Source organism: Corvus brachyrhynchos, unplaced genomic scaffold (genome assembly GCF_000691975.1).
Source record: "Corvus brachyrhynchos isolate BGI_N302 unplaced genomic scaffold, ASM69197v1 scaffold1097, whole genome shotgun sequence".
In the NCBI taxonomy this organism is placed as follows: Eukaryota; Metazoa; Chordata; class Aves; order Passeriformes; family Corvidae; genus Corvus; species Corvus brachyrhynchos.
Window position 1 is genome coordinate 211,896 of NW_008239003.1, and position 25,520 is coordinate 237,415.

Below are 25,520 nucleotides of genomic sequence, written 5' to 3' on the forward strand. Positions count from 1 at the left end.
ACCAGAGGCAGCTTTCACCACTCTGTTCCACCCCGCTATAGGAACAGAAGAATGCTTATCTTATAAGCACAACAGTTCATAGTTACGTTGTCCTCACAAGTAGTCAATTAAAAGGTTGTTCTTCACTGTAAAGCATTTGAGGGCAAGACCTTTGAGCCCGCGTCCTGAGACCAGCAGTCATGTCTCTACATTTGAAAATTCTGATGAAAATAATACTTTAAAGTATATGAGGTGTCTCCCAAAGTTTGAAAAATAGTATCACAGCATTAAGAATCTGAAAGTACAATTAACTCTGAGTGAAACTGAATCTAGTTGGTTTTATTGGTTTTAGTATATTATTTATTAATATTATGTAGTAGTTGTATTACTTTTTATATTTTGTATGCTATCCTGACTATGAGAGTTTGATAGAAAGTATTGGTAGTTTTATTGTCCCTCACATCTGGCACATCTGTTTGTCTGAGATCAGAGTTTTCAGTGGGGTTATTTGCCTATTTAGGCAAAGGATCTTTAAAATGGGACTTTAAAAAATACGTCCTGAACTTCTCACAATGTCTTTAATTTTTCAGGTGCCTGGTTATCTGTTATTTTTCACTTCCATGAATTACAGAACCACTGAAATTGTTCCTCTTGTCATGCAGTGATAGTTTGCAAAAACTTATCAAGTCCCTGCTCAAGTTGTCTCACTGGATTTGCTTCCCATTAGCAACCCAGAAATTCTGAAAACTGAGTAGAAACTGGGAACACATTCCAATTCACACTTCCCCAGTTGTGTTTCCTTCGCAGAACTATAAAAGTAGTTCTCTCCATGTTCACCTGGCTGTGCTCAGCAGAGTTGTAGGAGAGCAGCAGACAGAAAGGGAAGACCTGTGTGTAGGAAGGTGCTCTTCTTTCCCACCTCTCCATTCACTGATGTCTTTGTTTATTAAATTTTGCCCCCCTGCTGGTTTTATATTCAATGTTGTAGCTTTGAGACTAGGGGAGAGGAAAAGACAAGTTCCAGAGGACTAGGAGAATGGTTTGATAGAAAGTATTGGTAGTTTTATTGTCCCTCACATCTGGCACATCTGTTTGTCTGAGATCAGAGTTTTCAGTGGGGTTATTTGCCTATTTAGGCAAAGGATCTTTAAAATGGGACTTTAAAAAATACGTCCTGAACTTCTCACAATGTCTTTAATTTTTCAGGTGCCTGGTTATCTGTTATTTTTCACTTCCATGAATTACAGAACCACTGAAATTGTTCCTCTTGTCATGCAGTGATAGTTTGCAAAAACTTATCAAGTCCCTGCTCAAGTTGTCTCACTGGATTTGCTTCCCATTAGCAACCCAGAAATTCTGAAAACTGAGTAGAAACTGGGAACACATTCCAATTCACACTTCCCCAGTTGTGTTTCCTTCGCAGAACTATAAAAGTAGTTCTCTCCATGTTCACCTGGCTGTGCTCAGCAGAGTTGTAGGAGAGCAGCAGACAGAAAGGGAAGACCTGTGTGTAGGAAGGTGCTCTTCTTTCCCACCTCTCCATTCACTGATGTCTTTGTTTATTAAATTTTGCCCCCCTGCTGGTTTTATATTCAATGTTGTAGCTTTGAGACTAGGGGAGAGGAAAAGACAAGTTCCAGAGGACTAGGAGAATGAACTCTGCTGAAAACTCGGTTCTCCTGGTAACATCATTATTGCACTGGGGAAGCAGCACCATAAACTGAAAATGAATTCCTGAATTTTCTGTTGCAGATACCATACTTGGTTGAAATTGTAGACAACTCCTGTGCTCAGACGCTCTTAGTTTGGTTCTTTTTTGACTGTAACATATGGTTGAGGTTGAATCAGCAGTTGGGATTCTGCTGCTGAGATTCTATATCAATTCTGATAAATTGTGGCATTTTTGTACACCTCGTTTAGGCAGCAGGGATCAACTGCTGACCCTTTACAAGCTATCAAATGAATTTAATTTTTCCTGATTTTCTGTGCTTAAAAAATAATTCATTGTTAGAATGGGAGGTGAAGTCCACCTTGATTAAGGTCCTCATGTTGTACCTCATAACCTGCTGGAAGATTTGGATTCAGAATGATTTAAAGAGCACAGGAGCCCTGTGAAGATCTTGCATGGGGTGCATTTTGACAATCTTTTTGTATCTGCACAGAATTATTTCTTTCCCTGTTTTTGTGTAACTTCTCCCTGTTTTGATGCAGCCATTTCAGTGAGCATTATCACCCTGTGTCTAAAGCCATTTGTCACCTAGCAACTGTGGACTGCCTGTTCTCATTGGCCCAGGTGGCCAAACAAGGAGACTACTGCAGGTAATCAATTTTTAATTTTTAGTTTTTATGTAGGATTTTATACGGAATTATAAGAGCGTATTTAAAATAAATTAGGTTTTAATATGTGTACCATGATAAAAAGCACTACTAAAATTGTTTACCGTAGTTTCAACCTAATCTGATTTTGCAGAGCATCACTTCTGGACTGAATGCAAGTCTGTAAACATTGCAGTTCAAATTTGATATCTTTGTGTTTGCTGTTTGACCTGAGTCTAGTAGATGATGTCTTAATTATAATGTAAATAAATGCTGGACTTTGTGTGGGCTTTTTTTCTGTCTTTTTTTAAAAAAGCAATTATTTTTTATTCTCAGCAAGGTCTGAGCTTATGATATCTTTCTAATACTTAAGAGTCTGAGGTGTCTGAGGTATCTGAGGTATGTTTCAAGGGTGTATCTCAGGTAATTAACAGGTAAATATTAATGCAGAGCAGTGGTGATGCCTCACCTGGGCTCAAGTGTGAGAGCTGATGAGTGACCTGCTGCCTCTGCCCAAGACCCATCCACTGAGAGGGGCATGAAGAGAAATCCACTTGCAAATACTTCTGCTTTGATACATCATTAAAGATAATATTGATCACTCCTGGACTCTTGGGATCTTGTATGCCTCTATCAAAATCTCTTTGAAAATAATTGCTCACTTATTTCTGTATACTCAGATGAGAAAACAAACTGAAATCTGATTAATTTGCTGTGCAGAATTTAAATAATACACTGAATTTTTTAGAGTGGCTTAGAGCTTATAAACTAGAAGGAAGGAGACTTCTCAGGGAAAACTCAGCTGCAGGGAAGGTGTCAATAATTAATTATTTTGGAGGGCTGCTGAAGGGAAGACTGGACTTCAATATTAAGTATTTTGGAGGAATGTTTTTTGGCTTGTGAGAATTGTTTGTCATGGCCCTGCCTGAGGCAGGTAAATGAGTCAGGTCAGGAGCAGAGGTGCTGGAGAGGTGAGCCCCTCTTGCAGTGTGCTGGGAGGCTCTTCCTTTGCACAGACAATTCACAGCGTCAGGGCTCTCAGGCAGCGAGTGGAGGTGTAAAGGTGATGGTGTGGGCAGTCCAGAGAACAACATCTGATGTTTGAGTGTCTACTCTGCAGACTTCAAGTGAATTTAAGTTTAAGGAATGCTGTTGAAGAGATGGTGCAAGGCCTAAGACTGTCTATATATTGGTTTCATCTCGGCTATACAACTGTTGGAAATATGTTCGTGCTAAACCCCCCACCATTATCAGTTTGTCCTCTTTCCCCAGTGCTTTGTCTTTATAGGACGCCATTTATTTGATTTCCATTTTCCATTTAAATTGCACTATCATTCTTCAACCTGAGGAAAATCTTACTCTCCACATCTTCCCTTTAAAGTCCACCCAAAGTGTTAGTTAATTTCCAGTCATAAAATTCTGTGGCTTTATTCCAGAATTCTCTTTTTCTCAGTCTTCAGAAATAGTTGATGGCAGTAATTAATTTTTATATTTTGTACTTTTTCCACAGAAACCTACATCATAGGTGACCCTCCTGCAGGCCTTAGTTACAGTAGTTCTACACAATCCGTTACAAAGAACACCGAAATGAATACCTTTCCTTTTTTGCAGACCAACTGTGCAAGATAATCGGCGTGAAATAATCATAAAAAATGGGAGGCACCCTGTGATCGATGTTCTGCTGGGAGAACAGGATCAATATGTTCCAAACACCACCAGCCTTTCAGTAAGTACCAAGAAACTGATTGAGCTTCAAAATGATTCAAGACAAAGAGGCTGGGACGAGCTTCTGGGCCAGTGAGTTGAAACAGGTGATTTAGTCACACAACTGCCTGCTGGGCTGCATTTCAGAGAGGTGTTGCTAGATGTCACCACATCTGTTCTGTCCCTTTGCTGGTACCTTGCAGCCACATGCTCTTTTCACAACCTTGTTCAGTCTTAAGGCATAAAGAAAGGCAAGGTAGTCTCAAAATTAGGAAAATGTGTGTTTCAAATGGTTATTTTCAAAAAACAAATGAATAGTTACAGGTTTTTTAACAGTGTCATCACGGGGAGTCTGCATTTTGTCGAAACTCTTAAGTTTTGGAATTTTTAATATGCAAATACATGTCACAGGTTTGGTTTTTCAGATTAATTCTAAGATTGCTTGTAATTTTTTAATGTATTCTCTACCATGCAGTTTCTTTCTGGAAATATTAGTGTCATACAGCCTCCTTTTCCTGATAAACTAAAATGTGTCTTTTAAATGACATGCCTGTTTGAAGTTATTCGTTAAATATTTATCTCTCCATATATTTTTATAAATATTAAATATCTGTTCTTAATGAATATAAAAGATATGCTCACAACTTATCTCTGAGGTGTCTCTGCCTCTTTATACCGTAAATACAGGAAAGGTGTGAAACACTGCCAGACATTTGCTGCAAAAACAGCATTCAAATTTGTATGTATTTCTTGGGGAACATTTTTAAGTGCTATTCTATACTGAACAATGATACAGATATTTTGTAATACATCAGAGAATGTTTTCAAAATTATTTGTCAACTCCAAACAAGTGACAGATGACACTTCCAAAGAAATTCAGCGTTTCATTCAGGAATCATCATGCACTTTTCCGTTTTTAGTGCCATTTTTATGCTGGCTTTCTAAACACTGAATATTACAAAACCAAGTGATCACGGCACAATCACTTTTGCTTCTACAGTTGTTTGAGTTCTCTCTTTCTTGAGAGAGGTGGGGGGGAACCAGTTTATTAAAGCGTCTCCCGTGTTCAAGTGATGTGTTTGGATCAGCAGGAAAATACATCTCCTGTCACGTCTTCAGCTGAAGTGTTGTCAAATATCTAACTTGAGGAAAAGGTTTTTTTCAGTGCCCTGAAGTAAACAGCTTATTTTTCCATTGCCCCTCTCCTCCCCAAACATTTGTGGGTTGTTTCAGAACTTTTTACTTCAGCTGTGAATTCCAATAAGATGTTGCCTTTTGGCTGCATCACCTGTAAGGACAGAGGCATTTTCTGGTCTGATGTTGCAGCAGATGTTCTTCTTGAAAACCAGAACACTGGCAGAGCTGCCATGAGTCCCACAGCATGGCTGCAGGGAGCCTGGACAGGCACCAAACACACGCAAAAAATCCATGGATTCTAACAGATGAACTTGTGAACTCAATGTTATGAATTTTGTTCTCATATAGTCACGCACACTTGATTACATCCATCCTTTATTCCCAGAAATGGCATTTTCTGTATTTTGACTTTATTGCCACTTCTGTACGGATGAGGTTTCTTTTCAAAAGCTGGTCAGCTTTTTACATATAATAAATACTGAGGTCTTGCATCATCTCTGTTACCTGAATTATAACATCAGTAACAGTCCTGTCTGTGTTTTGGGTGTGTCCCTATAAACAGAACGAAAGCCCAATCTGAACCCCAAATTTGTGAAGATTTTCAGAGTTGCTGCATGGAGATTTTGTGGTTGCTGTTACCACAGTGCCTGATCAGTGCCAAGTTCCTCAAGTAGTGTGACTAATGTCCATTGTGCACAGCCTGTCCTGTCTCCCTTGCCCCTCCTGTGGGGCAGTGGAGAGTGCTGCCTTCTGTTTAGATCATCATTGGTGCATTTCATCAGATGCACCCTCTGGAGACATCTAGCTGTGTGATGTCCTTGCATAACTTAAGCTCTTAGTCTCTATTCAGGCTGTGAGAAAGCTTTATAGGTTCGCTGACAAGTTTTAATTTTGTATCAGCAATTGTCTTGCACTAGAAGAGGACAATTTAATTCTGGAGCTGCAGACACATAGCAGTACCATGGGGAGTCTTACAGCTGAGATGAGTTCTTGCATCTGATTTCATTTTCTTGCGTCTGGTTTTAATGGTGACAGACACTGATGGAGATTGGGTCTGCTCACAGTAGCTGTGTTGCAGTCAGGTATTGCCAGACTGAAGAATGCTTTTATTCTTTTTTTTAGCCACTCTGAATGTCCTTATGTCATACCAAGCCAGGCAGTTATGAGTGTAAAATCTATGTCAGGTCTTTGCCTACCAGATCTTAGCATTTGACAATGAGAACTCAAACTGGAGAGGAATCCAGATCACAGCCAGATTCAGGCAGTGCAGGCTGTGCTGGAAGCTCATGACTTTCTCCCTTTCTCCAAAGAAATTGCACAGAAGGGTTTGGGTTGGAAGGAACCTTAAATCCCATCCCATTCCACCCCTGCCATGGGCAGGGACGCCTCCCACTGTCCCAGGCTGCTCCAAGCCCAAATGTCCCGCCTGGCCTTGGACCAAGATCCCATCCAGTCCTGCCCTCTGGCACTGGGAAGCCATTCCCTGTGTCCTGTCCCTCCAGCCCTTGGCAATTGTCTCTCTCCAGGTTTCCTGCAGCTCCTTCAGGCCCTGCAAGGCCCCAGTGAGGTCACCCCAGAGCTTCTCCTCTGCAGGCTGAACAAGCCCAGCTCTGGCAGCCTTTCCTCCCAGCAGAGCTGCTCCATCCCTCTGCTCATCCTGGTGCCTGCCCTGGCCTGGCTGCATCCAGCCCTGCATCCCTCAGCACCCCTCACTGCTTCCTGTGCTGGGGACCAAATTCTTCAATTCTTTCTTGGGTCCTTGATGGAGGACAGGAAGGTTCCCCCTCACTGTGTCCATTTTGCTCAAGAGTAATCAATGTTGATTTTGGTGCATCTGGGACTTGATAATATCTGGAAAAGCAAATGTGATGAACTCCAAGAATGAAGGAAAGAGTTTAATAGAACATTTAATCCTGCAGACTTGTCCTGCATCCTTCTAAGCACACACCAGACTTTCTGGTAGAGGCACCATGTGCAGGGCCATGTATTTCACCACTGTTTTGTGTTTCCAGGGAGATGGTGAAAGGGTCATGATAATTACTGGGCCCAACATGGGAGGGAAGAGCTCCTACATCAAGCAGGTGGCCCTGATCACAGCCATGGCACAGATTGGCTCTTTTGTTCCTGCGGAGGAGGCCACGATTGGTGTTGTGGATGGAATTTTTACCAGGTAATCTCTCAAAACTTGCTGTATGTTTATGGAAATGCTACTGTGGCAGGGGGTGTGTGTATCAAAGTATAATTTAATTTTTCATTTAGAACTTGAGAATTTATACCTGAAGTTTCCCTTTTTCATTTTAAAGGCACAGTAGGTTCATTGCTAGGTTGTGATTCCAGTTTTCTGGTAAATTGTAGTACTTGTTTTGTAATCTTTGAATCTTCAAGGGGTAAGAATTTTAATGTGTCTGTCTTGATTAAGATCCAGGTATTTAACTTACCTCCCTGAATGGACATCTCAGCCAAATTTGTGCTGCTGGGTGGTGGCCACATGACGTTTCTCCTAAAATTAATGTTGTCACATCTGAAAATCATGTCACAGTTTCTGCTGGGAAGCTCTGTTGTATGTATTCATAATATTAGAGACTGAAAATTTTGGCCAGTATATATTCTATGCGTAATCTCCTTCCTGTACTATCAGTCTTAAACACACTTTCTCCTCACTTGATGTCCTTTTAAGAATGAATAATGACAGTTGATTTCACTGTCTCATTTTGAGACATTGATGAGTAATTGGTAAAACATATCAGTAGAGTCAAAACGCTGTATTTTGTAATCTAATATTGTTATGGTTTATTCCCCTGTTTTTTCCCCCTTTTCTTTAATAATAATGTCTTTAATTAGTAAATGTTTTGTGTTATTGCTGCTATTTGAGATGGATTATCATGTATGGTTATAAGTTTCACAGCAATCAGGTACCTGAGCTAGAATTTCCTGAAATTCTAGTTCTGTAATGCCAGTGTGCACTCCAGAGGTAACTTTTAATCAAGAATCTGAGGTACTGCTCACCTGGGATTGCTTCATCCTATAAAGGTGTTGTGTTCCTACTTTCCACTATGTCACGCCAAAGCCAAGTGAAAATCACACCTTGGTGCAGTGCAGTGCGGAGCCAACCATTTGTGTCATCTTCCCAGAAGTAACTGGAGATGAGAATTCAAAATGCTTCACTTTTTTCCTCTACCCTGTGTTGAAAGGACTGCTTGATGGGATGAGCATTTCTTGTGGGGACACAGAGACGCAGGATCTGGCTGACGTTACAAAAGGAGCATTACAGCATCACTAACCATTTGAGGATTATTTTAGTCTTCCTCTGGTTTTGTAGCTGAACTTGGGTTCACACTTCCTTAAATTCTAACCATACACACGTAAGTCTGTTACTCTCAAGCTGAGTATCTGCTTTCCTCTGCTTTTCCTAGACTGCCATTGCAAAAGGATGATTTCTGCAGAAAATACTAAGAAATGTGACACAGTCATTGGGAGAGACGTTTTGTTTTGTGCCCACTTGAAAGAGAACAAATTGGTTTTTTTTATCTGTGTTCCACCTGTTCCCCAGTGTATTTCCCTGATTCCACTTCACTTTTCTATATATTAGAATAAAATCCAAGTATTTTTCACAACTTTTCTGATAAAGTAGTGTGGTCAAAGGTAACACTTCTGCTTTCAGACTTCAAGCCAAGCAGACATAGAATGTGTTTGTTACTCTGTGAGCTTTCAGGCCATTTCGTTTGTAGCCCAGTCATATTCTAGCACAGGGAATTGAAATTTTTTTTTTCCTCCTTGTCTATATTAGTTTTGGAAGCTCAGCTGGATGTGCCATTCTTCATTTAATGTGATATGTGTCAAACACCAGATAAATGTGTGGAAGAATTACTGAAATTCTTGTAATTGCACTAGCAATTAAGAGTAAACTAATTGACTCAATCCAGAAGAAATTGGTAATACATTATTAAGATAAAAATCGTCATGCATTAGTTAAAAGGTGACAGGAAGAAAAAGGAGAAAAGGAACAGGTTACCAGATTCTGCTCAATATGTACAGAGACCGTCCAAGACATAGGCACCTCTCTTTTGGTTGGTTTGGGATTTTTTTGGGTAGGTTTTGGTTTTTTTCAGGTTTCTCGGATAGGTCTTAAAGTACGTAAGTCTGTCAGGCAGGTAAATGTGATGTTGCAGTCAGGGCACTTCACAGCCATAGGAAGTTACCCTTGAAATAGTTTTTAATGCCTGGTTTGAGGAAAGAATCAATAAATCAGCTGCCACATGTTGTGTCCTACTCAAGGTTTAATGCTTTTTTCTAAGACCTCAAGTTTTGCCCTGTACTCTCCCCTGGGAGGGAATGACCTGGAAGAGATCAGAGCCTTTCTCTTAACTACCGCCAATTTTATTGGGTTTTTTTGTTTGTTTGTTTGGTTTTGTTTGTTTTTTGTTTTGTTTGTTTTTGTTTTTGTCTTCTGTGCTTTTTTTTGCAGGTTGGTTTTGTTTGGATTTTTTTTAATTACTTTTTTTTAATGATAACAGCTATGTAGACCTCGTTTCTGCACTGCCACCCCAGGCCACAAGGTCTTGCTGGAAAGTGTGAATTTTCATTTTGTTGTTGATAACTTCGGTATATTTTTAATACTTTAAAAACCTAACATGGGAAGGTGTCAGTCTCTAAGGTACTTCCATCACTGCTCTGGTGATGTTTTGGGGGATGCTGTTAGCATGGCACCCCTGGAGGGAGGGGTAGTGAGGGATGCTCAGGGATGCAGGGAGGGATGCTGAAGGATGCAGCAAAGGGTGCAGGGAGGGATCAGTCAGTGGTGCTCTACAGGCTGACTCTGTGAGGGGTTCTGTGCATCAGGATTACCAACAGTTCTGCGTGATAAACCTTTTTCAGTTTTGGTGCTTTACCCTTTTTTTGTTTGTAGACTGCCTCTTCCAAGTGTGAATTCATACAGGTTTAAGGGATTTGTATCTCCAGGATTTGTGTCTTATTTTCCAAGTAGGGTTTCCATGGAAATTGAAAGGTTGCTACTATGGTTATTCCATGTGATATATCGTGCTTATATATGCTAGCATCTCTAAATTGACTTTAAATATGGGATTACATTAACGGTTTTTAAAGATGCAAGAGGAATTGCTTACAGGTAGAGTGAGACAGGAATGATCTTTCTTCATTACTGGGTAGATAGGCAGGGGACAGTGCTGAGCCTAGGCCAGAGTAGGGGGAGTACTCAGGATTTGGAGGATGCTTGCTGGTTAATATTGTCTTCTTTTTTTTCCCTTCTCCAGTAAGGGATAATGGTTTCTTGCAATCTTTTCTTAAAGAACTTTAACTTAATCAGTGGGTTCATATTAAAAAAAAAAATAGAAGGGTTTTGAAAAGACTGAAACTCCATCTATATTGACTTGTAATGGGATTTGGATATTTAATTCTCTGATGTTTGAAAATTCTGTAAATGGGCTCATTTTCTGCTTTAAAATTAACCTTCAGGTTTTGTTAGTTCTGATATAGTCATTCAGACAGTGAAATTAAGATGCTGTTTCTCTGTGTGTTTGAGTAGGAACGCAGAGCAAGGGTGGACATCCATGTATGGAGGAATTAATGAAAGGAATTCTGCTGGCTTAATCATGCCCTCAGGAGGGGCGATGTTCAGCTGCTGAAAAAGCTGACCTCTGCAGAGGTCCCACTTCTCATTAATTATTGAAAGAATTTCCCACTCCTAGGAGGCTTTACCCTACTTCCTGTGGGCCAGCAGTAGCTCTTCATGAAGGGTCCATGTTCAAAATTGGGAAGGAGAGGGAGAATGCTAGAGCACTTAGAAGGCAAAACATCTTCAAATAAACAAGCTCATTTATAGTTCCAATTACCAAGTGCCTTCAAGACTTTGAGAATCAATTTTTGGATATCAGAAGCTGCCCTCAGAAAGAACCCTGTGAAGGAGAACAAACCCTGCCAGCACCAGGTGATGGTGCGGGCACAGAGAGTAATTTCCTTCCTAGAGCACTTACCTGCCAGGGTTTCTCTTCTGTGTTGAAATAAGAACTATTTTTACTTACTTCAGGGAGCAAGCACAGTCATTACAGTGACCCACACCTTCCAGGGAGGTTTTATCCATCAGCCAAGCTGGGAATGCTATTAAAGGTGCAGCTGCAGTTGTCTGAACTAACGGAGTGCCCTGTGCTTCACATGCCTTTGAAAACTGCCTCTCTCACGTGGTCTGCCTCATGCTTAAAGGTTACATGAATACATGGAAGCATCACTAAAATGCATGTAGATTATCCTCTCATGCACTTTGTCTCTCTTGAAAGAGTTATCTTGCTGTTTGCAGCCTCTCAGCATGACTTTAATCCTCATGGCATCAAATACAGTTGGAATTCCATGGTGGAATCCTGGATCTGTCTGTCCCAGGTCTCAAGTTACATCACTGTTTTGGTATTTTCTAATCTGTTGTTTTTGTATAATGATTCTGAACATGTGTAAAAGCTGTTTGTTCAATTAAAACCAGAGCACAGAAATCTTTGGACAGCTGAGCACTGAAATCATGGAGGAGTTTCATCTCCCTCACCAGTGGCCTTAGTTGGGTCATGTTATTTCCAGCCACCAAGGTCCAATCTCAGCCAGGTACCTTGGAGTGGCTTTTCTGAGTTGATTGATGGGTTCAGTAAAGGAAGGGGATTTTGATCACTTCAAGCAACAACAGAACAACTGAGAATCTTGCCAAGTGAAGGTGCATTTGAGGTCCATGGGAGTGTCAGCTATGTCCTCCCAGCTGTGGCCTGTGGTGATGCAGGTCTGGTGGTGAGCACACCTCTTTGCAGGGTCTAGGGAAACATGTCCACACACGCTGTGTCCACCCTTGAGGGGACACCAGGTGTGTGCATGACTCAGTTTGCCACAGGAGTGTCAGTCACCAGGGTATGGGCCGAGGGCAGCTCCCGTCTCTGTCCCTGGGAGTGGCCCAGGGAGTGGCTGGAGTTGTGTCAGGGAGGGTCAGGCTGAGATCAGGGAAAGGTTCTTCCCCCAGAGGGTGCTGGGCACTGCCCAGGCTCCCCAGGGAATGGTCCCGGCCCCGAGGCTGCCAGAGCTCCAGGAGCGTTGGGACAGCGCTGCCAGGGACGCCCAGGATGGGGTTGCTGGGGGGTCTGGGCAGGGCCAGGGGCTGGGCTGGGTGATCCCTGTGGGTCCCTTCCTGCTCAGGATATTCTGTCATCACTCCAGCCTGGCTATTTCACCGCAGCTGAGCCTGGTTTTGTGTGGCCCTCTGCCTTAGAGGCACCCCAGAAGCACCCATCAGATGCTCCTTCTTTTCCAAGAAGCAGAACTGGTGTGAGGAAAGCTCTCTGCTCCTGCTTCCCCAGTGTCTGGACAGAGTGACCATGCATGCTTTTTACGTGTTATGCATTCCAGGTGAAAGAAGAAAAGGTAATATTTATACGTACACATAGCTTAACATGGTGACACTGATGAGATTAAGTCTCTTTTTATCTTTAGGGAGCTGCTGGAGCAGCCAAGACATTTCCTCAGTCCCTCTCAGGGGGAACTTGGTGCTGTTCTGCCAGCTGGGGGCTGTTCCTCCCTTGCTCTGCCACTACTCAGGTGGGATCCTCAGCTGATCTCAGCTCACTCAGATGAGTGTGGCCCATTCCACTGAGGTTTGTGAGTGCTGCACACTCACGTGGGACACAGCATGATGGCATTAAAAAATAAATCAGTGTTTGAATGCCTGTCTGAGTGGTGTGCCTGGCACTGCTCATCTCCATCACCCCGTGAGCAGAGAGCCACATCAGTCACACGCATTTGGATCCACATAGATGGAAGAGGAAGGGCCATTTATGTGTCCCAAAGTGACATTTCTGGTATGATTTGCCTACAGGCATCGTGGGTCCTCTCACGTTTTTTTCCTGTGCCTTGACTGTTGTCACCTAAAAGAGATTTATGGGGCAGAAAATGAGGGAATGTTCGTGGTTGTGCCCCTGTAGGCTTGTGCAGAATGCATGGAGCCCTCAATCTCTTCCCCATATCTAGAAAGAATTGCTGTTAAGGCTTAAGAGGACAGTTTAGAGATGAAGGATTTCTTCAGACCAACTAAAAAAACCCAAGAAAACTCAGTCCTCATGACTCCACACTTCTGTAGAGGCCATGTATCAAACAAGTCATAGTACTTTCTTCTGTGTGGTTGATCAAAATGTCTGTTTTTCTGATCTGTAAATGGTGGAATTACTCTCAAAAAGGTCAGGCCTTATAATAGCTGTATTGTGAGTGTTACCTTCCTGCATGCATGTATAGCTATTTAACTCTGACAACTTGACAAAGTCATATTACTGTTTCATAAGTGTGTGGAGCTGAAAGAAACAAGTAGATAAACATTTTATTTTAACTGGATAAAATGTTCATATCGATGGCATTATCACAAATTCCAGTAAGGTTTAAAATCATGAGGGAAAGGAAATACTGTATGAATACCTGCAAGTGTTTGGGCAGTTGATTTGGGATGCTTGTATTTTATTTTTTCTTTTCTTCATTGAAATGCCACCATCATTCAAGTTTGAGAGATACTTAAAATTGCATGATTACTTTAGATTACTTTTAGATTTACTTGTAGGTTAAAATGTTCCAAAGCATGCTAAGAGTATATTTTTTAAGAACTCTTGAGAAAATCAGAAAGCACGGGATGGAGTGGGTATGTGAAGCAGGAAAAAGAATGTTTCTATCAAAGTGGAAGTTGAGTGGAATACGTTTTCCAAGTGCCTTTCACAATACACTGAGGTAAATAATGTAAGAACAAAAGTAAAGTAATACTCGTAGGTATTAGAGGATGTGACTCTTCCATTGATGTCACCTCTTGAGGAAAAATTAATTCCCAACTTTTTGTAACTAGGCAAATCACGTTGCACGTAGTTCATTCAGCCAGTTTTACTGGCTTTTTATTAAAATAGTAAATAAGTAACAAGCTCCATTATTAGAAGTGATCCTGTTTGCATAGGAATAGGCAAATATTGCCTCTCATTTTTATATCACATGTGAAATTTTTTGGTTTTAACTCAAAAGACCAGAGTCTAAATTTTAAAAAATTCCTTGCTTCCATTTATTTCTTTATTAAGCTTCAATGATTTCTTTGAAGCTTACAGGGTAGGATGATGAAGATAATTTTTCCTAGAAATACCAGTTACAATCACAACACCTCAGACAAATGAAGACATTAATCTAGTCAGCTTCTTCATACCTTTATCATAAAAATCTAGGCTGTAAAGCCATTGGGGAGGTGACAGCAGTGTTTGGCAGGTTCTGCAGGTGTGTACAGAAATCACCGGGAGATTGATTGCTGACTCAGAACTGTGGAGGAGTTTATCTCAGCTGAACAACTTGTTTGTACATAACCTGGTTTTGACCAGAACTTCGGAGATTTTTTTTTTTAAGTTCTTTAAACCTGAAAATAAATGTTTAAATAATTCAGATCTTTTTTTGGAAAAAAAAAAAAATTAGAACAAATAGAGCAAAGTCTCTCAATTTGCCGGAGCAGTTAGACTGTGAAAGATAATGGTCAGAAAATTAAAAAATCAAAGGTACTTTTTCAGTTCTTTTTTTATTCTGTATGTATGGAGTAATGCTCAGTGGTTCTGCCATGCACATCAATTTATTTATTGTGCAGAAAAGTAGGGAGCTGTTCTCACAAAGTAATCCCAAGTGAATGGCAAGTCCACATGAGAATTTTATATACTGACATGCCAAAAAAAGTATTGTTTGTATTGAAAGCACAGTGAGTCAGACAAACAGAACTTCTTAGCTGTCAATAACCCCAAAGTAATTTTCAGAAATGTTAGTTCTTTATGGCACAGTAATTTGTTTCATTTTGTTCCTCCTTAATTGTATTTTTGTTTACTGCCAGAGTAACAAAAATTACTTAAGCCTGTCATTTATGCTCACAATCAATCATGTAATTGCACCTCTGGGGTAAATTGTTCCCATCTTTCAGGGAAGAACAGGTTGCTGTATTAAAGTACATTGTGCCGTTTTGTATCACGTGCAGATAGCTTTGGTTTGGATTAAAAAAAAAAAAGAGAGAATAAGTAAGAGTTTTAGTTAGTGTTGTTAAATTGAAAAATTACTTGGTCCCATTTTTCCTAGAAGAGTTGTGCCTTGGACAGACTGCAGCCCGTTTGAGCTGTAACTGCTTCCGACAGCGCTCTGTGGCTCTGCAGAAACAAGTTAAGGCACGCTGTGCGTGTACCTGTAGCTAACTGGGCTTCGTGTCTCTGCTCATTTCACAGAAACACGCATCTGCAGCGTTAGGTCTGTGTCTCTTGCACGTGTAATAATGCCGTGTTTGCCCAGCCTGCCCGTGGGGCGCACACATGGCATTTATAAAGGCTGAACACAAGCGGCCCTTGTGCCTGCAGGGCCTTAGATCGGCCCTGGAAATCCATCCCGGTCGGCGCAGGGAGTTACTCACACGGCCAGCGAGATTCACAGAACGCTCCTGCTGCCCGCCGCAGAGCCCTGACAGAGCAGAGCTCTTCCCCAGGAGGGGGGCACGGCAGGAGGAAACCTGCGTGCCAAGCTGGCCAGCTGTCCTACAGTGCAGCTGAGTGGTTCTGTCTGCCTTTCTGAACCTCTTCCATCCTAGGACTTGAGCCAGTCACAGCTGGAATCGGATTGTCCTTGGTGTCCGCAGGTCTAAAGGGGAAAAGTTCACTTGTGCCGAGTGCTTCAGCCATTGTCCCTACTCTGTTGCTACAGTTCCTGCTCTTTAATCCCCCCTGGCCTCAATCCTTCAGCTACAAATGCACATTAACTTAATTACCTTGAGTTCCCTCCTGGTGTCCTGCAGCAGAGAGTGTAAACCTGTGCATATTCCCGCGCTGGGTTTTGATTTGTCTTCGTTTTTTCATCTTCAGGCTAGTATGGATGACTCTCAAAGAAACACCCTAATTTAAGTATCTGTTCTTATAATTTATCCTTCAGAAAAATCTTTGCACTCGCAAGCTGGCCTTTTTCTTGATCATCAATAACATTTACATTGATAATTTCAGAGTGAGGGATATATTTGCCCTAGGGAATGTAACAACTATTTTTAAGGAGTTCAAATGTTATGGAGGGTATCATTGCTGAATTTCGGAACACAAATTTTTTGGGTGTTCTTCACTAGGTAACCTTTTGTAACAACTGAATTCCTGTGAGTCTATAAAGTCTAGGAATGAGGGGTGCTGGTAACTTCTTGTCACTCAGGGCCTGCATTGACTCACAGGGATTCTGTTGTCGCAGCTCAGGACTACCTGTCCAGCTGAAGCTTTTGAAATTATTGAATCCATGGGTGTTTCTCTTCTCTCTGGCTTTCAGAATCAATGCACTTCACATCTTGAAAGTTAATCCTCTTAGAAATGTTTCTTTTAAAACGCTGGGGTGCTGGTGTGTGCAGCATTCCCCTGTGGGCCAGCTCTAGAAGGAAAGGAGGATTTCAGTGATTACTGGTTCTGGCTGCTTCAGTTACCTAGTGATAGGGAAAAGGGGAAAAAAAGATGTAAAAACCACTATGAAACTGAACATGGAAATCACTGTGGACTCGCTTTTCTTTCCAGGATAACGCAACATTTGTATTCCTCAGAGTCTTTTAATATCCTCATTAATCTCTCAGTGACTGAGACTATCACATATCTACAATAATTTACAAAATAAAAAAGTATTTTACATTAAATGCATTCTGTCAGGCTTCTCAACAGCTGTTCTCCTAAATTAGGTAACATACCGTTGGTATTTCTTCATTTAAAGTGGCAGATAAGCAGTTGTAGAAATGGTTGAGCATGTGTGTGCATGTAGACTGAAAACAGGTTTCTGATTTCCTGTCATCATCCGTGTAACTTGGCACACTTCTCAGAAGTCACCCATGAACAGTGCAAAAATAACTGTCCTGATAGCCGTGCTTTCTGCCACACTTCTTTCTTTTCTTAACTCTGTAATTACAGCTTCTGGAAATTATTTTTCTTATTGTCAGTTTTTGGTTAGCATCAGTGAGATCTTGATGGAAACGAAGAGGATGATGTACCAGTAGGTTGTGGGGGAGTGTGAAGCATTAGTTTCTTGCCAGTGAGCTGCTATAAATTTGCTCATGCAGTCTCCCGAGGAATTACTTAATACATCTCCATTGTGTGTGGAGAGCAGGCACAAGTTAGGAAGTCCAAGCTGGGCTGTTTCAGCGTAGCCATGTGGAATTCCTGTGGGCAGCCTGAGTGTGTCTGAAGTGCAGAAGGGTTCAGAGCACTGCTGTGGGCAGCACTGAGAATTGTCCTGGCTGAGGTCCGGGACTGCAGCCCTCAGCCCTGCCCATCCCTCGTGGGCTGCCTGTCCCCACTGCCCTGGCAGACCCCTCTGCTCTGCTGAGCACTGACAGGCTGTGGAGAGCAGGGATGAACTGTGAGGCAGCAGCACATCTAAATCCTCTCTTTTTGTAAACTGGTTATTTTAATTTAAATTACTCCTGTGCAAATGCAGTGATCTTTGAAATGACATTTCAAAGGGGTTTGTGTGAGGGAGTGAGTGGAATTGTAAAGTTACATTATGAATTTATTTTATTCATGGTGTTCTCAGTGTTATCTTTGAATCACAGAAAGTGATTTTTGTTGGTGCTGAGAGTCTCCTACACCTTATTCTTGGAGAAAAGGGTAATTTTCCTGTAATGTTAATTGTTCTTGAATTAGGTTTATTCTTCTGCAACAGGTTCCATTTTTGCAGTAAGTATTTCAGGTGAGCTTCTAAACTCGCAGGGATGTTACTACAATCAGTGGGAAAATGTAATTAAGTTTGGGGGTTTTTTCCAGCATTAAGTATTCTATAGATTGGGAGTCAGTAAGTAGCACTGGGCTGTTGGCAACTGTGTGAAAACAAGGCTCCAGGGAATGGCTTTGCTGTCTTCTTCCCTGGGATTAATTTAGTACAATGTAGCTGGGTATTGTTACCATTATCAGCTCCTAGGCTGCTTGTTCATTTTCACAAACTCTGTGAGAGATTCACAGTAAAATAAAAGAAGAATGAACTTCTGGGGTCCACACTGTGCTCTTAAAACCAAGCCAACTCCAAGAGCATGCTGATAACTTCTTTTGAGAGGTAGCACAGTTATATCCTCTAACTTGCCCTCTGAAAATTAATTTACAAAACATTCCCTCTCAGTTGTTTTTTTCTGAGGCCTGTGACAGGAATCTGTGCTACTTGAACCTAGCACTGAAAAGAGATAATGCATTCTCTTTTTTTTTTAAGTTTGCATAATAAATGTGTTGAACATCATATGATGAAAAGCTTTTAATTTTCCAAGATTTGCTTGGCTGTCAAAGAGACATTAAAACAAGTGTTTTCCAGCCAAATTGCATCTGCTGAGGAGTGATGGATCTGAAGAGACACTGCTCACACTGCCTGTCTGCACGCTCCTCGTGGGCAGGGCGGGGCAGGATGAAGTTTAATGTTTTAATGTATAAAAACATTTAGAGGTGAGCTGCATTAAAATGTGGATTCAGAGCCACTGAGTCCTGGAGAAGTTTGGTGGGATTTATTATGGCTGGTTTTAATGTGGGGGGGGGGGGAAAAAAGAGTTGTTTAAGCAATAGGTTTTGTGACTCAACGGCTTTGTTGTATCAGGAATAACAGAGCATAAAGTTAGGCAGCAGTGCCTTGCTGCAAATTAACTGTTGGTTTTATAACTGCAATCATCCACACTAACACAGTTATTCCTACTTACTTCTGGGATAACAGTGCTCAGCATGTATGTTCAAAACACAATTATAATTCTTCTAGTGTAAAGGACAGAGGCAGAAAGAACAATTTAATCCATTTTCTAAGGATGACATTTAAGAGGTTTTATGCCATTTAAAAATACACCTTTTCTTTTTAATCTGCTCTTAAGCCTGAGTTGGATTTGAATGTTTTAATATGCTGAAAAAAAAGGCTTCTTCGCAGCTGTCTTTAACAACAAGAGGAAGATAATACTAATTTCTGTTTGTATCTCCAGCATTTAGTGAGGAAGTTCAGAAAAGTATTTTTGTGAATGCAAATTAGATACAAAACAGTCTAAAATATTTTGTGGACTCTATGGAAATGATGCAGTCCCAGAGAAAAATGGAAGCTCTGTGTGTAATCATCACAGGCACACAAGAGACAGCCTGTGAGATGCTGTCCCTGCAAGGAAAAGCCAAGTAAAAACTGAGAAAATAGTAATGCCACTAATTGTAGGGTCGGACACTAAGACTAAAGTTGTTCATTAAGGAGCCAGAGATTGTTCAAACATAAAAAGTATTTGTCATTCCGATGAATGTATTTGCAGTTAATGTGTTAAACCAGACCTAAGTCACACTGTTCTCTGCGCATCTGGGCAATAAGGGGGATTGTTTGGTCTTACAGCAGTACCTGGTGCCTGAACCAAGCTGGGAGAGGGGCCACAGGGTGGTGGGGGCACTGTGAGAAATTCACTGAAATGTTCATCTTTCCTAACCCAGCATTTGAAAGGATTACAGCAGTAAGTGGCTTAATGAAATATTAATTTCACAACACCTCATTATCCTTACATATTCAATTCAGAGAAAAATCATCTGTGGCTGAATTAGCTTATGGCCGGAATCACCTGTCTTTTGGGGTATGTGGGAGTGTAACTTGTGTGTTAGCACACACTCAATGAAATAAAAACACTCAGTTTGCTCATATGCCCATCTCCAACCACAAGTAGTTAATTTATAACTGAAGATTTGCTTATTGTGCAGTTATGCATGATACCATGGCAGATTTTCAGGGCAGGGACCAGAGGATATATACAAGTGATACTGGGTCCAACCTGCTTGTTTTTTGTCAACTACTCTTAGTCATAAGATGCTCATGAAATTACTTGTATCTTGGTGGCGTTTCTGTAGGTAACAGAAGCAATTATGATAGGGAGAGACCCAGCGAAAGACAGAGAAAAAAAGCGCTATATTTGGCTTCTCTTCAAGGGTTCTGATTGGCCCTAAATACTGTTGTGGCTGCTGTTTAATTTGAAAATATAATATACTAAGTCCACGAGTCAGTTCTGCTTAAATCAGTGTGGCTTGTATGTAACTTTATATTGGGTGGTAAAAGGGGAATTTTACATCCCTCCTGAGTGGCTTGCTCATGATGACCTGTCTCAGAAGGGATGCTGCAATGTGATTAGTGTAATGGAAAAGCACAAATGCAGGAAGGAAATGCTCTTTCTTCAATATAGAATGGGTATTACTTGAACAGGTAAGGAAAGCTGCAGGAAAAGGGAAAACCAGGGTGGCTTAATAAGAGATTTCTGTCATGTCGACCATTCAATCACAAATTGAGATAGAGTTTGAGGGTTGAGGGTTACATGGATCTGAATCAGAGCTAAAAGAGTTGTATGGAAAGTGGAAGAATTTGTGTGTGGAGCTCACCTGCCTGGAGGCTGCTAAGAGTTGTGTTTCAACAGAACGAGGAGAGGAATCTCAAAATACCTTTAAATCTCGTTTAAGTATGCTAGTTGAGATTGTATACCTGTGCAGTTAGGGGAAATAATTGTTATTTTGTTACTGCCTGAAGGAAATCACTGCTCTGGTGTTCGGATTCACAAATACCTGGTCTCATGCGCCTCCACTCTGTGTGGAAATGCCACTATCCGATATTTTTGGGTATTGTTAGCATTGGAAACCCATACAAAACTAGGGCTGAACTAAACCAAAGGATTAGAATTCACCTTCGCAGCCACCTGTGCTGGAATTCTCGTGAGCTGACTGGTCTGAAGTCCCAAGGTTCTTTTGAGGGAAAATCAGGCTGCCTTGTCCTGTTTGTGAGGGTGGGAGAATTGTGTGCTGGGAAACTCTTCTGGAAGGTGAAAGTTCTGCTCTGCTTGGAGCAGCAACCAGAGATTTACAACAGGATGGTTTCATCACCATGAGTATTTTTCTCCCAGCATTAGCTGGCATTTTTCACAAGTGCTTGTGTTGTGTCTCTGGTGCAGAATGGGCGCTGCAGACAACATCTACAAAGGCCGCAGCACCTTCATGGAGGAGCTGACAGACACTGCTGAGATAATCAGAAAAGCCACCTCGAGGTCCCTGGTGATCCTGGACGAGCTGGGCAGAGGGACGAGCACGCACGATGGCATTGCTATTGCCTATGCCACCCTTGAACATTTTATCAGAGATGTAAGTGGCCCTGGCGCTGTGTGAGCGCTGCCTCGCGGGGGGAGCCCGCCCTTTGTGGGAAGGTGACATGTCCAAGCTCAGGGCGGAGGGATGTGCATGAAGGATAGCAGCCCTGTGTGGCTGTGTAAAAACCACATCAGGGCCAACCCTTGCTCTGTGTGTGTGTGCTGCAGGTGGAGGCCCTGACTCTGTTTGTCACCCACTACCCCTCGGTGTGTGAGCTGCAGCGGCTGTACCCCGACACAGTGGGGAATTACCACATGGCTTTCCTGGTCAACGAGGAGGAAACCGGGCAACAGCAAGGTGCAGTGTAAACCTGAGAGGGGCTCTGGCACAGAGTAACCCTGGTGTGACAATTTACACCTCACCTGGATGTGACACACCCACTAGACTCACTCCGGTCAAACATTTAGGGGAGGTTGAAAACTGGACATGCATTTCCTTCACGTGTCTCAGGAGGATATCTGAGCTGAGGTGGCTGAAAGATTCGCCCATCCCGGCATCCAACCTTCCACAGCAGCCAAACACAAAGGATTAGGGAGGAGGGATTAGGGATCCAACATATGGCAACTCCTTCTCTGAAAGATCTCGCTGTCTGAAAACATTTGCTATTTATGGGGCTTCACGAGCAAGATGTGTTTTGTATCTCCCATGCATTTCATTTCAATGGGGCTGCCTCATTTAACGTCCTGTACTTTCAGTGTCTTCAGCTGTGTCAAGCAGCTCCAAAATTTAGCACTCTATGGAGTGAAAAAGCACATCTGATTGTTTTGAAACTGTTTTGAAACATGATGGTCCCAGTGCTTGAATTACAAGAAGCATCATAAAGGTCTGTTCACAGAATAATTGTAGAATTTTTAATGGGTTTTTTTTAATGAGTTGCCACTGATACTTACCTTTCCCCTAAATAATTCTTCATGCTGTATTATCTGCTTACATTGTAAGCTAATCAAGACAGGGGACTTATATATTTGCCACATGGAGGAGGTTTTGATTTTGGTTTTATTTTTTTAGGATCTGAGATGGAAGAGAATCCTGAATTTATCACTTTTCTTTATCAAATAACTAAAGGAGTCTCTGCAAGGAGTTATGGGCTAAATGTTGCCAAACTGGCAGATATTCCTCAAGAAATCTTGAAGAAAGCAGCTCACAAATCAAAGGAGTTGGAGAGAATAGTGAATATGAAAAGGTCAGAACAACTGTGATGTTTTTAAAAATTATTTCCTTCTATAATACCTACTTATGTTCTCACCAGTGATACTGAAAATACTAATGAATTTAATTTAGAAAGTATTTATTACTTACTTTGGAACTTGGAATTGTCTTTGCATACTAAAGTGAAGAAGGGAATGTGGATAATCTTCTTCCAGTTTAATTTGAAAATAAATATTTATAATGTATTCTGATTGCCCCCACAAACACGCAAAATTTTACTAAAAGTTCTAGGGACTTTAATATTTTTCTGATCTCCAATTTTCATTCAGGGGTGTTTGTACCTTATATATTAGACTAGTTATGAAGATTCCTGTGTGTATTGAGTGGCATAATGGATTTGTAAATCCTGTAACATTATGTGCACAGTTTAGATATTCATAATCCATTTTCACTGGGTTTTTTTCTGTTGCTGTTATTTTCCATGTCAGTCCTATGAGCAAAATTCAGATAGCCCCTTAGGAACATAATGAACCAAGATCTTGGTTGTCTGATGGCTGTACCTAATCCTGACAGAATAATTTTGTATGAGAACATTTTGACTACTAATTATTTATAGGTGCAAACTTCAAAACTCGACAGTGCTCGGCACTTAACCATGTTTCTTATCTGTCCCTTAATAAAGCAAAATAAAAACCTTTGAAGGTACATGACAGTTTATAGGAAAAATAATGTGGTAGCTTATACTAATTGGAAATACCAGTCCATAATTGGCAAAAGTAAAACAACAGATCTCGAGCAGTATCTTAACTCTGCTGTTGCAGGCTGTGTAGGGTTCTAAAATTAAGAAAAAATTGTTCAGAAAGGTGAGAATCTGAGTTGGAAGGCCAGACTTACTGGATAATAAAATGTGAAATAATGTAATATATATCCTTTCCATTTCTCTTTGTTCTGTGAGAATTCTGGTGGCGTGTCACTGTGACGGGTCCAGGAGAGTTCCAGCATGTCCTCATTGCTAGAAAGGGAGTTCCCTGCACCCAAACCCCCTGAGCAGTAAGAGCAGTGTGGGGTGATGCAGTGGGAAGCCTGATTTAGGGTGCCCAGAGAGGGCCACGGTGAGGGCGACAGAGCAGAGTTAATGACGTGTCCCCCTGAGCAGCCCTGGGACACGAAACCTGCCCGCTCTGTTTCGGGTTTCCAGGGCAAGTTCCTTCTATTCTCACAGTGGAAAAGGGTAAATACTTCATCTGAAGCTGTGGTGAGTCCTTTGTCCTCCACCACTCAGTCTGGGAGCCCTGAGCCTTCTTCCCAAGAGCGATGTGACAGCTCCAGGAGTGGCTCTGGTCTGTCTGGTGGGAGCAGGAGTTCCCAGCTCTGGGGAGTCAAACTCAGCCCTGTTGGTAGCACTGTACTTGTGCTGTCACAATACCCGTGGGCCAGATGCCTTGTCTTATTTTTTTAAATACTTTCATATTATTTAAGAAAATCCACTGGGTAATTTAATCCAGTTTTGACATTACTGTCGTCAGGAATGTGTGTTAACCCATTTTAAACGTCTTGTAATTTGTCACAGCTCTTATAAATCAAAAAATGCTGAGAAGAAAATAGGAAGGATGTGTGCACTCATTTATATTGAAAATGCTTTTTCTTTTTATGATTCTACAAGTGCAAATTTGTAGGAACAGAATGATGAAAATTTAACAGGGCTGACTACAATGCTGTTTATTTCCTTTAACAATTTGTTATTTCTATTTTTTACATCATTTTGTCATTGCTGGTGGTGCTGTAAGTTAGTTATGAAATTAATTTGTTGCTGACCTAGAGCAGGAACACATATCTTAGAAATATTAACTGGTTGTTTGAAAATCAGAAAACATTTTGAGCTGTGCTATTTTTGACTGTGTATAAAATTTTGCAGATGACTGTAGGACTTCCAGGGTTTGATGTGCTTCACTTAAAAATGTGTCTGTATTTTGATTAGGCTTTTTTTTTCTCCCACAGGAAAAAAATGAAGTCCTTTGCTGAAGCATGGAAGATAAATGATTCTCAGGAACTAAAGAAATGGAAAAATACGTGTGAACCTGAAGATGAAAGAAAGGACAGTTTTTAATCCTCAAATCGTGGTTAAAGATGGAACATGCTGGAGGTGCAAAATACATGTCTGGAGACTAATGGATTTTATCAGGGTATAGTTCCAGGTGCATTCCATTAACTTTTTGGCTTTCTGAGAGATCACAGATGCTGCATCATGTGTAATTTTCTCTCTCCACTCCCTTCCTTTTCATCCTTTTCCTTAATTGCAAAATATCTATGGGGATTGGATCTACTTTGTTTGAAAACCATGCAAAAAGTATTGATAAATTATTAGGAAAATATTTTATAAATAAAATAATGTGTTTCACCTTTATTGTACTTCAATTTCTGAAGAAATGTTTGTGTGTTGGGAAAATGTAGTTGAGTCTCAACTCTGCTGTACAGCCAGCAACTGCTAAGAATGGGTACTATAAAGAGACTTTTTTCCTTGTTCCAATATTAATGCATTAAAAATTCACTGTTTTTTTAGAGCACCGTTTCTTCCTGATCTTTTCCCTATCTGGCACAGTCTGGAGAAAGACTTAATGCCAAAAATAATGTTGGGGTATTGTAGGATGAGTGAAAAGGGCAATTCAGAGTGTGCAGCTGGCATCCCCAGTGCTCTGTCAAATGCAAAGTGAAGCTGAAAAATTCAGATGCGCTTCTTAATTTTTAAATTTGCAGCTACCAAGGCCAAATTTCATATGGGAATATGATATCCAGATTGGTTTTTGGTACCAATAACCAGACTAAATACATTGCTGTGAAAATGGACAAGGATGCTGACGTGCCTAAACCTCAGCAAATAGTCCGAAGAATTATGCAGTGCTTTCGTGGGTTTGGATGCCCCGCAGCTCTGAGGAACCCTCAGCCAGCAGGGAGTCCTGAGAGGGGCTGTGATCCCCAGGGAAGGCTGTGCTGGAGCAGGCTCCTGGCAGAGAGGAGCCCCAGGAGCAGGGCTGGTGGCAGGGCTTGTCCCTGAGGGACTGACCCCGTGCAAGGGACGTGGCTGGAGCAGC

The 25,520-nt window shown here is 41.3% G+C and overlaps 1 protein-coding gene across 1 annotated transcript in view; it reads left to right on the plus strand.

Moving 5' to 3' along the window:
• Positions 1-24,992, plus strand: part of MSH3 (mutS homolog 3) — a gene marked incomplete at its 5' end in the record, with an annotated part of 87,898 nt that extends 62,906 nt beyond the window's left edge. The window contains 7 exons of the mRNA XM_017739005.1: positions 2,185-2,298; positions 3,907-4,021; positions 7,150-7,307; positions 21,090-21,276; positions 21,450-21,579; positions 22,291-22,465; positions 24,430-24,992. Of these exons, the coding sequence (XP_017594494.1) occupies positions 2,185-2,298; positions 3,907-4,021; positions 7,150-7,307; positions 21,090-21,276; positions 21,450-21,579; positions 22,291-22,465; positions 24,430-24,538 (988 nt within the window). The remainder of the gene's footprint in view (positions 1-2,184; positions 2,299-3,906; positions 4,022-7,149; positions 7,308-21,089; positions 21,277-21,449; positions 21,580-22,290; positions 22,466-24,429) is intronic.
• Between the last annotated feature and the right edge of the window lie 528 nt (positions 24,993-25,520).